Genomic DNA, 17,277 nt, shown 5'->3' with positions numbered 1-17,277 from the left:
GGGGTGTTTGTGTATGCGGGCAGGAAATGGGAAGGGCGTTGACTTCGCCTCCCGACTGGCGCCCCGTGATGACGCCATCGCCGCGCGGCCTCAGGAGCCGAAGGAACGGAACGCAGCGATTGTTTTGAGCAAGATGTCGGGCGCCCGGGTCTTGTTTGGCTGGTGACACAAAGGAGACGCGCGAGCTGTGTCCCCGCCTCTCTCTCCGCGGCAGCGCGAATCGGCGGTGTCCTGCGATGACGTCACAGAAGGTAAGTACGGGAGCCGGGAGGGCTCAAAAATGAAAGGCTGATATTTAAATTTATTTTTTTATGGAGGGGGGTTGTCTTTCCTTGACTGCAAGAGGAGGAGGAAGAGGTCAAAAAGCATCTTTGGGCATCTCCCCCAAGTGGGTGCTGGTGTGACCAGGACTCCTGGGTCCCTTGCACAAGAGGAAAGTGCGTGTGCATGAGCGCCTGAAGGTGCTGCGCGCATTCTCCCGGGTGGAGCGCGCCTAGGTTTTGCGGCTGAAGACTGCGGGGAAGAAGGAGGAGGGGTGAGCTGAGGTTCCCCCCGCGGTCCAGCATTTGACATTCGGGGTGGAAACTTGAATGGCAAAGAAGAAATGGCGGGAAACGAGGGACGGAAGCAGCCTCCGCTTGAGTTGCTGGCTGCACCGCCAAGCTGTCGCGTCTGCTTGGCATGCAAGGAGGTCCGGGGGTTCAACAAGCCCCTGGCCTCGGGGGGCTGAGCTGCCGGAAACCCTGGAAAGCCGCTGCTGCAAGTCCCCGCGGAGTCCGTGTTGCAGGCAGTTCCTGACCTGGATGGAGGAGTGGCTGCATGACCACTAGCATCCATTGACAGCCTTATCTAATAATAATAACACGGTGGTACCTCGGGTTAAGTACTTAATTCGTTCTGGAGGTCCATTCTTAACCTGAACCACCACTTTAGCTAATGGGGCCTCCTGCTGCCGCCGCGCTGCCAGAGCACGATTTCTGTTCTCATCCTGAAGCAAAGTTCTTAACCTGAAGCACTATTTCTGGGTTAGCAGAGTCTGTAACCTGAAGCGTATGTAACCTGAGGTACCACTGTACAGTGGTACCTCGGGTTGCGCTGTGGGTTAAACCACAGAGCCTAGGGCTTGCCGATCAGAAGGTCGGTGGTTCGAATCCCTGCGACGGGGTGAGCTCCCGTTGCTCGGTCCCAGTTCCTGCCAACCTAGCAGTTTGAAAGCACGTCAAAGTGCAAGTAGATAAATAGGTACCGCTCCTGCGGGAAGGTAAAGGGCATTTCTGTGCGCTGCTCTGGTTTGCCAGAAGTGGCTTAGTCATTCTGGTTACATGAGCCGGAAGCTGTACACCGGCTCCCTCAGCCAATAGAGTCGTCAGCGACTGGACCTAATGGTCAGGGGTCCCTTTACCTTACCTCGGGTTACATACGCTTCAGGTTACAGATGCTTCAGGTTACAGACTCCTCTAACCCAGAAATAGTACCTCAGGTTAAGAACTTTGCTTCAGAATGAGAACAGAAATCGTGTGGTGGCAGTGGGAGGCCCCATTAGCTAAAGTGGTGCTTCAGGTTAAGAACGGACCTCCGGAATGAATTAAGTACTTAACCCAAGGTACCACTGTAATAATAATAATAATAATAATAATAATAATAATAATAATAATAATTTATTTATACCCAGTCCATCTGGCTGAGTTTCCCCAGCCACTCTGGGCGGCTCCCAATCGAGTGTTAAAAACAATACAGCAATAAATATTAAAAACTTCTCTAAACAGGGCTGCCTTCAGATGTCTTTTAAAAATAAGATAGCTGCTTATTTCCTGCTTATCTTATCAAATGATACTTCCCTGCTACTGGGAGAAAGTGCCTCTTATAACGCAGCCTAGCATTGCAAGTGGGCTGTCAGAAAGGATTGTTTTAAGGGCATCAGAGATGTTCCCACAGGGAAGCAGATAGCTCTGTCCGTAGAGCAGGAGACTCTGTCTCAGGGTCATGGGTTTGAGCCTCACATTGGGCAAAAGATTCCTGCACTGCAGGGGGTCAGGCTAGATGACCCTCGGGGATCCTTCCAGCTCTGTGATTCTATGATATAAGGAGGCTGAGTTCGCTCCCTGTTGTTGGAACTCAGAATGTTTTTATTTCTTTGAATCTTGTTTCCCCCCCCCCCCCTGGTTTCCAGGGGACATGTATGTAAAATATTGTTAGCTTTTGTTTTTGTAAGCTGCTGTGGGTAGGCTTTGCCTTGAAAGGCATAGTGTAAAATTTTGAAAATAAAAAATAAAAATGTGAAGCATTTAATAAAAAGCTCTGTAGGAGAATACGTATGTGTGTGCGTGTGTGCGTATTTGATAGCTTATGAGACTCTTAATCTCAGAGTTTGAGTACCATGTTGGGTGAAAGAGTCCTACACTGCAGTAGGTTGGACGTGACCACTGGTCTTGCTAGCTAAGGTTGATGGGAGTTGCAGACACAAGTTTGGGGAAGTCTGAACTACCGTATTTTTCGCTCTGTAAGATGCACCAGACCATAGTTTTTGGAGGAGAAAAACAAGAAGAAAAGTATTCTGAATCCCAGAAGCAAGAACAGCGAGAGGGATCGCTGTGCAGTGAAAGCAGCGATCCCTCTTGCTGTTCTGGCTTCTGGGATAGCTGCGCAGCCTGCATTCGCTCCATAAGACGCACACACACTTCCCTTTACAGTCATACCTCGGGTTGTATGTGCTTTGCACCAACCCGGAAGTAACGGAGTACATTACTTCCAGGTTTCGCTGCTCATGCACGTGCAGACGCTCAAAATGACGTCACGCGCATGCGCAGAAGCGGCAAAACCAGACGTGCCATCGTGTCTTACGTTTCATTCAGGATGCGAACGGTGCTCCGGAACGGATCCCGTTTGCATCCTGAGGTACCACTGTACTTTTTAGGAGGGAAAAAGTGCGTCTTATAGAGCGAAAAATGTGGCGGATGATCTTCATGGTCCTTTTCAACTCGGCAACTCTGTGAATTTAATAGCAAAAGGCCCAGAGTTTAGAAGTCCCCTTCGCCCCTGACCATTGAACATGTGCCTTGAGAGAGGATTCCCAAACGCACTGTTTGTGGGTGCGACTTATGTGTGCTGAAGGATGCGATTTCTGAGTGCATGTTCTTGTTGAGAGGGGTAAGCAGAGCATTAAAGAAAGGAGCAGAAAAGGAAACTGCGTGTGTGCCCGCTGCGCCCCGTTTTAGTCACGTGGTTATCTGACCACGCAAGGGCGTCTTTTTCGGAGTGTTTTACTATCTCTTTCCCTTGTCGATTGCAGTCCCTGATGAAGACCACTCTCGACACCAGGACTCACGACCGGGAGGACGACGCTCCCAGAGACTGCAGCGCCAAGCGCCAGAGGAGCGAGGCCAAGGCTCCCCTCACTTTGCCCGTCACCCCGTCTCGCTACGATGCCCCTTTCCCCTTTTACCGGCGGCCGGCTCAGCTGGGACACTTTTCCCTGGACGCCCAGCGCTGTTACCACGGGGACGCTCGTCGCCTGCGCTACTATGCCCCGCCCCCTGTCGAGGGCCCCTCCCCCGGCTTCGACCTGCGCGACGGCTACCGCGACCGCTATGTGAAGCAAGATGAGACCGTCCGCGAGGGGCTGGAGCACTTGCTGAGGTGGATCACCCAGAACCGGAAGCAGCTGCAGACTGAGGACAAAGGGTGAGGAAGGGCACGATTCTCAGTATGTGTCTCCTTCCTTTCTCTCCCCGCATAAGAGAAAGGAAGGGTTAATGGAGGATCAGGTTATCGGGGACTAGTATATATCATAGCTGTCAACCGTCCCTTATTTGGCGGGAATGTCCCTTATCCCAGCGCCGTGTCCCGCTGCTGTCCCTTATTGATGATGTCCCTTAAATTTCCCGGGTTTCAAAGGAAGCAGCTCCTCTCCCTCCCTCCCTGCCGGCCAGGGAGGAGGGAAGCTCCAACTGTGTTGCTTGGCTGCGTTGCTCACCCAATAACGAGTCTAAGAACGACTGGGGGGTGGAGCTTGCATGCCTTGTGCCGATCAAATCGGCCGCGTTGCCTGGGGACTCGCCTTTGCTCAGCGCTTCCCAGCGGAGAGGTGACGGTGGTTTTCCTTGCTGCATCCCCTTTGCCGGGTTGCTGCGCTGTGGGAACCACCGCTTGAGGCTTCATTTGGCTGCTGGCTGGGCTTTCTGCCTTTGGCTTGGAGGGGCTCAGAAGTTGAACATACCTGTGCCTGGGAAATCCCTTATTTTGGCTGCTGATCCCTTATTTTTGAGGCTGCTGGTTCCTTATTTTCAAATCTGTAAGTTGACAGCTATGGTATATAAATGGACTATGTTTCGCCTCCGCCATTCCGGCAGTGCTCTGCTTACGTTGTTAGGAAGCTGCTTCTTATTTTATTTATTTTTATTTATTAAATTTGCCCTTCGTCGAAATAAGCAGCTATCTTCTCTTTAAAAGACATCTGAAGGCAGCCCTGTTTAGGGAAGTTTTTAATATTTAAGGCTGTATTGTTTTTAACACTCGATTGGGAGCCGCCCAGAGTGGCTGGGGAAACTCAGCCCGATGGGCGGGGTATAAATAATAAATTATTATTATTATTATTATTATTTATTATCCATAGATCTCTGGGCAGTTCACAACATAAAAATGCAAGATAAAAGCACAAATAAAAAAAAACAGGGTTGTTGGTTTGTTTTTTTTAAAAAACCCACACACGAGTCAGACCATCTAATATGGCATTGCTTTGCCTTAACTGGAAATGGCTCCCCAGGATCTAGGGCCAATCCACTTGGTCCTTTTAAATCGGGAGGTCGACAATCGGACTGGGGACCATGCACTTGTAATGCGAGTGCTGCTTCGTTGAGCAATGATCTTTCCCTCTGTGTTTTGTCTAGCGCTTAAAGGTGTACAAGGAGGGCACCAAGTGAGCCTCCCTGGGGAGAGCACTCGGCAAATGGGGAGCCACTGCAGAAAAGGCACATTCCTGTGTCGCCACTATGCATACCAATAAAATAATGATGATGATGATGATGTCACCCGTCTGACTGGGTTGCCCCAGCCACTCTGGGTGAGTCCCAACCCAAAAATAGTAAAATCACAATTAAAAAGGTAAAGGACCCCTGGACGGTTACGTTCAGTCAAAGGTGACTATGGGGTTGCGGTGCTCATCTCACTTTCAGGACAAGGGAGCAGGCATTTGTCCACAGACAGCTTTCTGGGTCATGTGGCCAGCGTGACTAAACCACTTCTGTACGGTGCAACAGGACATCGTGATGGAAACCAGAGCGCATGGAAATGCCATTTATCTACTTGTGCTGGTGTGCTTTTTTAAAAAAACAAAACAAAATGAAACATTTTTATTAAGTTTTCCGTTTTAACAATCCAATCAAATCGCATTCAGTGTCCAAATTATTATACATATCAAATAATCCAAATATTCGGGGGAGCTCTGATCATCTCATATTTCTACTGCTTTTCATAGTCTGTACTGGCGTGCTTTTGAACTGCTAGGTTGGCAGAAGCTGGGACAGAGCAACGGGAGCTCACTCCGTCGCAAGGATTCGAACCTTCGATCGGCAAGGCTCAGTGGTTTAGACCACAGCGCCACCCGCGTCATCCATTGTCACCTATTTTCACCCATCTGACTGGGTTGCCCCAGTGGCTCCCAACAAAAAAATTAGTAAAAGCACGATATGACAGCACACGCTGAAAACTTCTTTGAATAGGGCAGCCTTCAGGTGTCTATTTAAAACCAGAGAGGTGTCTGCAGGTTCCTATGTGCCCATTAGGGCTGTGTTGGCGATCCCTGCTTTCACCAGAGTTTGACTTTGGCGGCCTTAGAATACAGAGGAGCGGCCCCTGCAGCTCATGCTTTGCTCTTTTTAACAGTTTTGTCTCTCCCTGCTTTGCAGGCGGCCGCTGAATGCCGACTTTGTGACGTGGCGGGGGCATCTCACCAAAGTGCTGACCACGCCCTACGAAAATCAGGACGGTTGGCTGCTGGCGGTGAGCCTCTTCCGCGGGACTCTGTACATCAGCGAAGTCGAGACGGAGGCCGCCCGGAGGCAGCGGGAGCAGCGCACGGACCTGCTGAAGGAGCTCATGTACATGGGCTACAAGTTTGAGCAGTACATGTGCTCTGGTAAGGATGCCAGAGGCCTCTAAACCATAGCTGTCAACCGTCCCTTATTTGGCGGGAAAGTCCCTTATCCCAGCGCCGTGTCCTGCTGCTGTCCCTTATTGATGATGTCCCTTAAATTTCCCGGGTTTCAAAGAAAGCAGCTCCTCCTGCCGGCCAGAGAGGAGGGAGGCTCCAACTGTGTTGCTTGGCTGCGTTGCTCACCCAATAAGGAGTCTAAGAACGACTGGGGGGTGGAGCTTGCATGCCTTGTGCTGGTCAAATCGGCTGCGTTGCCTGGGGACTCGCCTTTGCTCAGCGCTTCCCAGCGGAGAGGTGACGGTGGTTTTCCTTGCTGCATCCCCTTTGCCGGGTTGCTGCGCTGTGGGAACCACCGCTTGAGGCTTCGTTTGGCTGCTGGGCTGGCTGGGCTTTCTGCCTTTGGCTCGGGAGCTGGTTGACTAAAATCCTTTATTTTGGCTGCTGGTCCCTTATTTTCGAGGCTGCTGGTCCCTTATTTTCAAATCTGTAAGTTGACAGCTATGCTCTAAACCCTGGTCTGAGCGTACGGCTTGGTTCTGGGCGACGGTGTTGATCGCACTATCGAGAGCCAATGTGGTGTAGTGGTTAGCGTGTTGGACTAGGATCTGAGACACAAGGGTTCAAGCCCCCACTCGGCCACAATAGGTGACCCAGGGGCATGTCACTCTCTCTCGGCCTACCTTACAGGGATGTTGGGAGGATGAAATGGAGATAACCATGTACGCCGTCTTGAGCCCTGTGGAGGAAAGGTGGGATAGAAATGTAGTACAGTGGTACCTCGGGTTAAGCACTTAATTCGTTCCGGAGGTCTGTTCTTAAGCTGAAACTGTTCTTAACCTGAAGCACCACTTTAGGTAATGGGGCCTCCTGCTGCTGCCGCACCGCCGGAGCCCGATTTCTGTTCTCATCCTGAAGCAAAGTTCTTAACCCGAGGTGCTATTTCTGGGTTAGCGGAGTCTGTAAACTGAAGCGTATGTAACCTGAGGTACCACTGTAAATGAATCAAAATCGGGGCTTTTCAGTTTAGAACCACGGTTCTTAAACATTATTCCTTCTCGGCCACACTTTCAGAATAAAAATTTGCTCGTGCCACAGCAAATTTTTAAGTGATTAAGAAATACAGTGGTACCTCGGGTTAAGTACTTAATTCGTTCCGGAGGTCTGTACTTAACCTGAAACTGTTCTTAACCTGAAGCACCACTTTAGCTAATGGGGCCTCCCGCTGCCGCTGGAGCACAAGTTCTGTTCTCATCCTGAAGCAAAGTTCTTAACCTGAAGCACTATTTCTGGGTTAGCAGAGTCTGTAACCTGAAGCGTATGTAACCTGAAGCGTATGTAACCCAAGGTACCACTGTACATTGGGAAACACAGCTAGGATTGTCCTCAGCCTCAGTTTATGCTCTCATTTTGAAGAGAGATCCCTATTTTGCAAATAAAAACGATTATTTCTATACTGTACTACATTGAAATGTTTGATGGTCCTTGAATTTTCCCACCACACTTACCATCCTCTGCTGCCATGCCCTTTGAGAACCACTGTTTTAGAGGAAAGTTGAATAATAATAATAATAATAATAATAATAATAATAATAATTTTTTATTTATACCCCGCCCTTCCCGGTTCAAAAACCGGGCTCAGGGCGGCTAGCAACAAATTTAAAACACTTAATTGTAAAAGCAGCATCAAATACAGTATAAAAACATGAATAACAATAAAATTCAAAAATCAATTTAGGGGAAATAAGCATTAGATAATAAGTTGTAGTTGGGGGCATAAGACGGGTAGAAAAAGGCTGCATGGGGTGGAAAAGTGGATGTGCCTTTCTCATAATAAGAAGATCTTCAGGTTCATCCCCTTTAAGCCTAAGGGTGAGAGACTCAGGATAAACACAGGAAGGGAGTTCTTTAGCGCATAGTTGAACTATGGAACTCATTGCTGTAAGATGCAGTGATGGCTGCCAACTTGGATGGTTTTAAAAGATCAGACAGATTCACTTTGTGCCTCTTTGCCTCTGGAGAACACTCACTCTCAACCATGGTCCTCAAAAGGGTTATGCAGCCCTGAACAAATCCAAGAACCAATGAATGAGCTTAAAATATACTTCTAACCTGTTGAATTATAGAGGCGTCGGACGTTGTGTGCTGTGTCTTTTGCTAGGGAGTTTTCCCCCCTTTCTTGAATGTGAATCACCCAGAAGATGGGAGTACTGTATTTTTCCCTCTATAACACGCAGATTTTTTCTCCTAAAAAGTAAGGGGAAATGTCTGTGCGTGTTATTGAGCGAATGTGTGGTCCCTGGAGCTGACTGTCCCAAGTACAGGGCAAAAATCAGGCAAAAATCATATCGCACCGTCATGGAGGAGAGGAGGCTGCTGCTTTCCTGCATTCTGCCTCAGGGTCTTACTGCCCACCCTTTTCTGTTTCGTTACTGTGTTTGCTCAAACGGAACAAAGAGCAGGCAAATCCCCTCCCCTCCAGGCAAGCAGAGGGGAAAGCAGAGTGTCCTTCTTTCTAATTCCTCTCCGTGCTCTGGTGCTGCGTCTAGGGACTCGCAGGCAGTGGAAAACATGCAGGGGAGAGAGAGAGAGAGAGAGAGAGAGGGCTGGCTTGGGTGGGGGGGGGGACTTTTGCCTTCCTTCCCCCCCCTTTAAACCCCTCTCTTGCATTCTTAGCCAGCTGCTTCTCTGCACACCCCTCTCGTGCTCCTTGTCCCTTCTATGTTTTTCCTTCCCTCCCCACTTAAAACGTGGTTACAAAGCACGGATCCACATGGATCCTCAGGATCTTTGCATTGGGTCACCCCAGATTCACCATCAGATCACATAGCAATGATCTGATGCAAAAACAGGGCTGCAATGGTGCAAAAACGTGGTTACAAAGCACGGATCCACATGGATCCTCAGGATCTTTGCATTGGGTCACCCCAGATTCACCATCAGATCACATAGCAATGATCTGATGCAAAAACAGGGCTGCAATGGTGCAAAAACGTGGTTACAAAGCACGGATCCACATGGATCCTCAGGATCTTTGCATTGGGTCACCCCAGATTCACCATCAGATCACATAGCATGTCCATGGCTACAGCCTGCACCAAAAAAAATTACGCACCCACTGTTGCCTGGGGCTGCAATGGTGCAAAAACGTAGTTACAAAGCACAGCTCGACATGGATTCTCAGGATTTTTGCATTGGGCTACCCCAAACTCACCGTCAAATCACATGTCTGTGGCCACAGCATGAAGCACAAAAATGATACATCCACTGTTTCATTCAGATTTTTTTTTCTTGTTTTCCTCCTCTAAAAACTATGTGCGTGTTATGGTCAGGTGCGTGTTATCGAGTGAAAAATACGGTAAATGTCTCCTTCTTGTGAGAGCCAGTGTGGTGTGGTGGTTAAGAGCAGTAGACTCGTAATCTGGTGAACCGGGTTCGCTTCCCCGCTCCTCCACATGCAGCTGCTGGGTGACCTTGGGCCAGTCACACTTCTCTGAAGTCTCTCAGCCCCACTCACCTCACAGAGTGTTTGTTGTGGGGGAGGAAGGGAAAGGAGAATGTTAGCCGCTTTGAGACTCCTTCGGGTAGTGATAAAGCGGGATATCAAATCCAAACTCTTCTTCTTCTTCTGCTCCAGATACTCCAGACGGGACTCCGGATCCGACGGGGGTGGTGAACACAAACGAGGCTTTCTGCATCGTGATCCGGACCCGCCTGGGAACCCACTCGCTGCTGTTCTCGGGAGAGGTGGACTGCACGGACCCCCGGAGCCCCTGGCCCGACCCTCCAAGCTGTTATGTGGAGCTGAAGACCAGCAAAGTCATGCATAGCCCAGCTCAGAGGAAGAGTTTTTACAGGTGAGGTGGGCGGGGAGATGAAAAGCAGGGAAACTATGGAGTCTTCTCCCATTCCACAAAAAACCCCCAGGTACTGCAAAGACGTTCCGGAACTACAACTCCCATCATCATCATCACCACAAATTTTTATTTATACCCCGCCCTCCCCAGCCAAGTCCGGGCTCAGGGCGGCTAACAACCAATAATAAAAACAAGTTGATTAAAATACAATTTAAAAAAGATTAGAATACAACATTAAAACATTAGGATGCAGCCTCATCACAGGAGGAGAAAGGAAAAAGAAAGAGGGGGAGGGAATCAAACTGGCTACAAGCCAAAGGCCAGGTGGAACAACTCTGTCTTACAGGCCCTGCGGAAAGAAATCAGATCCCGCAGGGCCCTGGTCTCATGAGACAGAGCGTTCCACCAGGCCGGAGACAGTGTTGAGAAGGCCCTGGCTCTGGTTGAGGCTAATCTGACTTCCTTAGGGCCTGGGACCTCTAGGGTGTTGCTATATATGGACCTTAAGGTCCTCCATGGGGCATATCGGGAGAGGCGGTCCCGTAGGTACGAGGGTCCTAGGCCTTGAAGGACTTTAAAGATCAAAACCAGCACCTTAAATCTGACCCTGTACTCCACCGGGAGCCAGTGCAGCTGGAAAAGCACTGGGTGAATATGCTCCCATGGCAGAGACCCTGTGAGGAGCCTCGCTGCAGCATTCTGCACCCGCTGGAGTTTCTGGGACAGCTTCAAGGGCAGCCCCGCGTAGAGCGAATTACAGTAGTCATGACTATTGTCCATGCTGCCTAGGTTCTGATGGAAGTTGGAGTTCAGTATCACCTGGAAGTTCAGGGATTCTCCCCCCTCGCCTTAAACAAGCTTCTGCCTTCAACCAGCCTAGCCATAATGCCACCCGGGCCATTTTTCTGGAATGCAAATCTACCATTTCTCAGATCCTCTTTCTAAGACTCAGAATAAGATGTATGAGAGTCCCGGACTGTCTCTACAGCAAAGTTCAGGGGATCTTACTAAGATTTTTTTTAAAAACGTGTGCTTGCTGGTGGCTCTCTCACCCTTAGTAATTTCCCCCCAGGAAGATGTCTTCAACCTTTTAACCACTTTCTCAGTCAGGGGACTGGACCTCTTACTCTCTTTCTGATTTGTTGTTAGCAGAGGGCTGGTCTTGCAGCCTGCACGCAGGCAGCTGCCTGACCGTGCTGGGGAAAAGGAGGTAGGTCTGGGTGGTATCTCGGAGTTGCTGCCAAGACCATATAACACAGTCAGGGGGTTTGGGCTGGGTGTCCATCAGTATGCGGATGATACCCATCTCTACCTCTCTTTCAAATCAGAACCAGTGAAGGCGGTGAAGGTCCTGTGTGAGTGTCTGGAGGCGGTTGGAGGATGGATGGCGGCTAACAGATTGAGGTTGAATCCTGACAAGACAGAAGTCCTGTTTTGGGGGGACAGGAGGTGGGCAGGTGTGGAGGACTCCCTGGTCCTGAATGGGGTAACTGTGCCCCTGGAGGACCAGGTGTGCAGCCTGGGAGTCATTTTGTACTCACAGCTGTCCATGGAGGCACAGGTCAATTCTGTGTCCAGGGCAGCTGTTTATCAGCTCCATCTGGTACGCAGGCTGAGACCTTACCTGCCCACGGACTGTCTTGCCAGAGTGGTGCATGCTCTGGTTATCTCTCGCCTGGACTACTGCAATGCACTCTATGTGGTGCTACCTTTGAAGGTGACCCGGAAACTACAACTAACCCAGAATGCGGCAGTTAGACTGTGGCTGGGAGCGGCCGCTGAGGCCATATAACACTGGTCCTGAATGACCTACATTGGCTCCCAGTATGTTTCTGAGCACAATTCAAAGTGTTGGTGCTGACCTTTAAAGCCCTAAACTGCCTTGGTCCTGTATACCTGAAGGAGCGTCTCCACCCCCATTGTTCTGCCCGGGCGCAGAGGTCCAGCTCCGAGGGCCTTCTGGTGGTTCCCTCACTGCGAAGTTACAGGAAACCAGGCAGAGGGCCTTCTCGGTAGTGGCACCCGCCCTGTGGAATGCCCTCCCACCAGATGTCAAGGAAATAGAAGGCATCTGAAGGCAGCCCTGTTTAGAGAAGTTTTTAATGTTTGATGTTTTATCGTGTTTTTAATACAGTGGTGCCTCGCAAGACGAAATTAATTCGTTCCGCAAGTTTTTTCTTCTTGCGAGTTTTTCGTCTTGCGAAGCACGGTTTCCCATAGGAATGCATTGAAAATCAATTAATGCATTCCTATGGAGACCGCTTGCCAGGCTGGCAGTGTGGAGAAGGGCTTTTCTCCCCACCGCAAGCCTTCAGGACAGGTACGGGAACAGAGGGGAAGGCGCGCAGCGCTTCTCTGTTCCCGGGGCTTGCGGTGGGAGGAGGGTTTTTCCTCCCCACCGCCAACATTCAGAACAGCATTCTGAATGTTGGTGGTGGGAAGGAAAACCCTCCTCCCACCGCAAGTCTTCAGGACAGCCATCCGAAGGCTGGCGCGGGGAGAAGGTCTCTCCGCCCCACCGCCAGCCTTCGGAGGAGGTCCAAGGACAGTGGGGAAGACGCGCTGCGCTTCCCCGCTGTCCTGGAGATTTCCCTATGGGCTTTCGTCTTGCGAAGGAAGCCCATAGGGAAATTCGTTTTGCGAAGCGCCTCCAAAACGGAAAACCCTTTCGTTTAGCGGGTTTTTCGTCTTGCGAGGCGTTCGTCTTGCGGGGCACCACTGTATTCTGTTAGGAGCTGCCCAGAGCGGCTAGGGAAACCCAGCCAGATGGGCAGGGTATAAATAATAAATTCTTATCTGGTTTTCAACATCATGATATATCACCAGGTATATATCATGATGTCTGTAATAAGGATGCAGCTATGTAGAGGCACTGGCTGGCTTCACGGTTTTCCCTGCTTCGTGATTTTTGCACAACACACACCATGATTCGCAATATATTGCCAGGTCCAAAATTATGAAGCCGATAGCACAATATGGACTTCAAACCGGTTTGGGACAATTTATCACCCAGCCTTAATGGGATGATGGCCTAAATAAGCAAGGGACCAGTGGCCTGCTAGGTATTACTGGACTACAACTCCTGCCATCCCTGGCCATTGGCCATTCTGCATGGGGCTGATGGGAGATGGAGTCCAGCAACATCTGGTGGGCCTTAAGGGGTTGTATCCTACAAAGAACTTCCGCCTTTGCAACAGGACTTCCTCCCCCCACCCAAAAAACCTCCTCTCCCCCCGTCATCCACTTTAAGAGGTTGGGGGAAATCCCCAGAACCGATTTTCTTTTGGGTGGGTGGCACATGAGGCAAGGGGAAGGAAGCTGATGACTTTGTTGGACGCAACCCTTAGTCTCCACCCCAAGACAGGCCTCGAGTCTCTTTCTGAGCATAGCATCAGTACTTGGGGAGGAAGACGGCCGAGCGCTCGTCAGATCTCAAGGAGGGCAGCCAAAGAGGACGTCGGGCAGAGGGAATGGATGAGCCAGTTTCTCTCTTCTTCCCAGGCACAAGATGATCAAGTGGTGGGCTCAGTCTTTTCTGCCCGGAGTGTCTCGGATCGTGGCCGGGTACCGGGGGCCAGATGGCTCCATCGTGGAACTGGAGACGTTTGAGACGATGAAGATCTTCCAGCTCATTAGGGTGAGTCCAGCCCAGTCCAGCCGGGCTGAGATCTTGGATTCCTCCCTTTCATCCTAACCTCTCCCAGCTCCAAGGGAAAAGGTGGGGCGGGTTGGTGCACTAATTCTTCCTCCAGAGCGGCTCTCTATAAGGGTTCAACAGGTGATCGATGGTTACAGGGAACCCCTGTGAAACTGTGCTCAAAGTGAAAGTGCATCTTCCACAGAGGTTGCTGTAAGAGCCAGTCAGCTGGCAGACTTCAGGCTTGATGAATTGCTTGTTCACCAGAACTCCCAAGGTACGCCGGGACAAAGCAGTAGCTTAGGTATGGAAGTACAGGTGGTCAGGTGCGCACTTAAGAACTGAAAACACACACCTGCTCCTCTCGGGCATTGGCTTTCAGCACCAGAGCTGTGTTTGAGGAAGGCTGAACTAGAGGGACCAAGGAGCCAGGCTCTGCCTAAGGCAGTTCCAGGTTATATCACCCCTAAAATAACCTCCCTTCTTCCTCCTGGGCAGGAGGACCCAGGCTGCTGGAAGCCGGCGGTGTGCATGAACTTTTGCGCGGCGTTCCTCGGCTTTGTGAAGAAAGTGGTGACCGAAGACAATCCGAAGTAAGTACCGTATTTTTCGCTCCACAAGACACACTTTTTTCTTCCTAAAAAGTAAGTGGAAATGTCTGTGCGTCTTATGGAGCGAATGTGTGGTCCCTGGAGCCGAATTGCCCAGGGGCAAAAAGCGATCATGCTTTTTTTTTTTTTTTGAAAGAGGGAAGTAGGTGTTGAAACAAAGCCGCTAATAGGCAAGCGATCGGGGAGGGAGATAAGGGAAGCTAGCAATAAAGGAGACTGCCTGGGAGGTGGGAGGTAAAGACAGTGAACTTGCAAGGAGAGGAGACAGGAAGACTGAAGCAATGAGGAGAGAAATTAGAAGAAAAAGAGGAGCAAAAACTGCTCCAGCTAAGGAAAAGACACTAAGGAAAACAAGTGGGAAGGTAGTGTTGAAAGGAAGCAGCTGATAGGTAAGGGAGGGAGGGAGATAAGAGAGGCTAACGATAAAGGAGGCTGCCTGGGAGGGGGGAGGTAAAAGCCCATGGATCCTCAGGATTTTTAGATTGGGTCACCCCAAATTCACCATCAGATCACATAGCATGTCCATGGCTACAGCCTGCACCCAAAAAATCACGCATCCACTGTTTTGTGGGGCCGCAATGGCGCAAAAACGTGGTTACAAAGCACGGATCCACATGGATCCTCAGGAGTTTTGCATTGGGCTACCCCAAACTCACCGTCAAATCACATGTCTGTGGCCACAGCATGAACCACAAAAATCATACATCCACTGTTTCGTTCAGAATTATTTTTTCCCCTTGTTTTCCTCCTCTAAAAACTAGGTGTGTCTTATGAACCGAAAAATACGGTAGTCATGGTGGCTGAGGCCAGTGGGAGTTTGCAGTCCAAACACCTTTAGGGGGAGCAGGCTGAGGACGGCCGGTTAAGTAGAGGAGGAAAACGAAATGGGAAGACTAGAGTGAACGTGGGGCTCCTAGCAAGGGAGAGCAAACTCCTTGGCTTAGTCTCCCTTCCAGAGGAACCTCACGTTGTACCTGCTGCTTTCTCCTTTGTGCAGGTTGGTCCACCTCTTTGCCTGGGAGCCTGGCCACCCTGTCTCCTTCACGGTGCACCGGGACTCCGAGCACACCTTCCTGCCCGACTGGTATGTGGAGGCGCTGAGCAGCGAGAAGCCCTCGACTCCGCACATCCCAGACTGATGGGCTGCAGCTGGAGGGAGAAACTGGATTTTTTTTGTATCTTGAGTGGGCAACGCAGGGCGGGCGGTTAAACACACACACACACACACACAGCAGACACAGCAGACACAAGGAGGCTGGCACCTGGCGCTCAGAAAGTCAGGGACCCCTGAGAGGGCCCCCTACCCCCTCCCCCATCATCACAATGAAGGAGGGACAGGGCAATAAACTATTATTGTAAACACAAACGTCTCCTAGCAGTGCTTAGTGAAGGGATTGCGTCTCTCTCTGGTTTATTGGTAAGGGCTTCTTTAAGGACAGCGGGGATAGAAGGAGGTGGTTTGTCAATACAGTGGCACCTCGGGTTACAGATGCTTCAGGTTACAGACTCTGCTAACCCAGAAATATTACCTCGGGTTAAAAACTTTGCTTCAGGATGAGAACAGAAATCGCGCGGTGGCAGCGGGAGGCCCCATTAGCTAAAGTGGTACCTCAGGTTAAGAACAGTTTCAGCTTAATAATGGACCTCCGGAACGAATTAAGTTCTTAACCCGAGGTACCACTGTAAGTAAATTTGATCCGTGGCAGCTCACATAAGAGAATAAGCCTTTGCCTGGTTCTACACAACAGTCTTCAGATATTTAAAAAGCAGTATTGCGTCTTCCCCCTCAGCCTTCTCTAGGATAAACATGCCCTTCAACCTTTTCTCACAGGGCTTCCCATCCATGAGATTGTCTTCATTGCCCTCCCACGAACCCAACTTGTCCACATCCTCCTTTTTTAAAGTAGTATCTCCAGCAGTGGACCCAATGAGGCTCCAGACAAGGTCTGAGTAGTGCAGGATAGAGTGAAACATTCGCTTCTGTTAATGCAGCCTCAAATCACATTCACCTTTTTTGAGTGCTCTCCAGCTTATTATAATAATATAATAAAAATATTATTTATTCCCCAGCCACTCTGGGTGGCTCCCAACAGAATATTAGGTAAAGGTAAAGGGACCCCTGACCATTAGGTCCAGTCGTGACTGACTCTGGGGTTGCGGCGCTCATCTCGCTTTATTGGCCAAGGGAGCCGACGTACAGCTTCCGGGTCATGTGGCCAGCATGACTAAGCCGCTTCTGGCGAACCAGAGCAGCGCACGGAAACGCCGTTTACCTTCCTGCAGGAGTGGTACCTATTTATCTACTTTCACTTTGACGTGCTTTCGAACTGCTAGGTGGGCAGGAACAGGGACCGAGCAACGGGAGCTCACCCTGTAGCGGGGATTCAAACCGCCGAACTTCTGATCGGCAAGTCCTAGGCTCTGTAGTTTAACCCACAGCGCCACCCGTGTCCCACCAACAATACCCGCGTCCCACCAAACTTCCCTAAACAGGGCTGCCTTCAGATGTCTTCTAAAAGTCAGATAGTTTTTTATTTCATTGACATCTGATAGGAGCTTGCAACAGACCTCGCAAGGTAGAGATCCTTTTTTAAAAAAATAAAGTGCTGCTGCCAAGTCAGGTTACCCCCAAGCCCCACATCCTGAAGCCGTATTCTCTCTCTCTTTAAAATTATTCATTGAATTTTTCCTAAACGAGGAACTTCTGTTTTTTGGTTGGTGCTGGGAAGAAACAGCTGTGGCCTTTTTATAACCCATTTGGGACCTGATAGCCATGGAAGCCCAGGAAGAGGAAGAGCAGGAAACTCACAACTTCCATGCATTTAACTTGTGTGCATTCAGCTTTGGCAAAATTTTTTAACAAAAAAGATAGCAGGGGGTAGGCATCTGGAAAAAGAATTTTGCAATCCCACCCACCCTTGAACACAATGTGTTTTGACTAAATGTGATTTTGGCTTTAGGCTGACCTTTAAAGCCCTAAATCAGGCATAGGCCCTCCAGATGTTTTGGGACTACAATTCCCAT

The 17,277-nt window shown here is 50.0% G+C and overlaps 1 protein-coding gene across 1 annotated transcript; it reads left to right on the top strand.

Annotated features, from left to right (window-relative positions):
* Window positions 1-9: 9 nt before the first annotated feature.
* DXO (decapping exoribonuclease) lies at window positions 10-15,619 on the top strand. The gene is made up of 7 exons (XM_083602086.1): window positions 10-251; window positions 3,290-3,681; window positions 5,904-6,133; window positions 9,786-10,005; window positions 13,507-13,642; window positions 14,141-14,235; window positions 15,251-15,619. Exons 1-7 carry the CDS (start codon window positions 237-239, stop codon window positions 15,390-15,392), a joined length of 1,230 nt encoding a protein of 409 aa, XP_083458212.1. The 5' UTR covers window positions 10-236; the 3' UTR covers window positions 15,393-15,619.
* The last annotated feature ends 1,658 nt before the right edge of the window (window positions 15,620-17,277 follow it).

This window comes from Podarcis filfolensis, assembly GCF_964270895.1.
Source record: "Podarcis filfolensis genome assembly, chromosome: 2".
NCBI classification, from domain to species: domain Eukaryota; kingdom Metazoa; phylum Chordata; class Lepidosauria; order Squamata; family Lacertidae; genus Podarcis; species Podarcis filfolensis.
The sequence above is the reverse complement of the archived record's forward strand: the minus strand, read 5'-3'. Positions and strand labels throughout refer to the sequence as shown.

What these genes read in the sequence shown, in the direction of transcription:
- DXO (XM_083602086.1), top strand. An exon ending in AGATCTTCCAGCTCATTAGG is followed by an intron (nt 13,643 to 14,140) that starts GTGAGTCCAGCC and finishes CCTCCTGGGCAG; the next exon opens with GAGGACCCAGGCTGCTGGAA. An exon ending in GTGACCGAAGACAATCCGAA is followed by an intron (nt 14,236 to 15,250) that starts GTAAGTACCGTA and finishes TCCTTTGTGCAG; the next exon opens with GTTGGTCCACCTCTTTGCCT.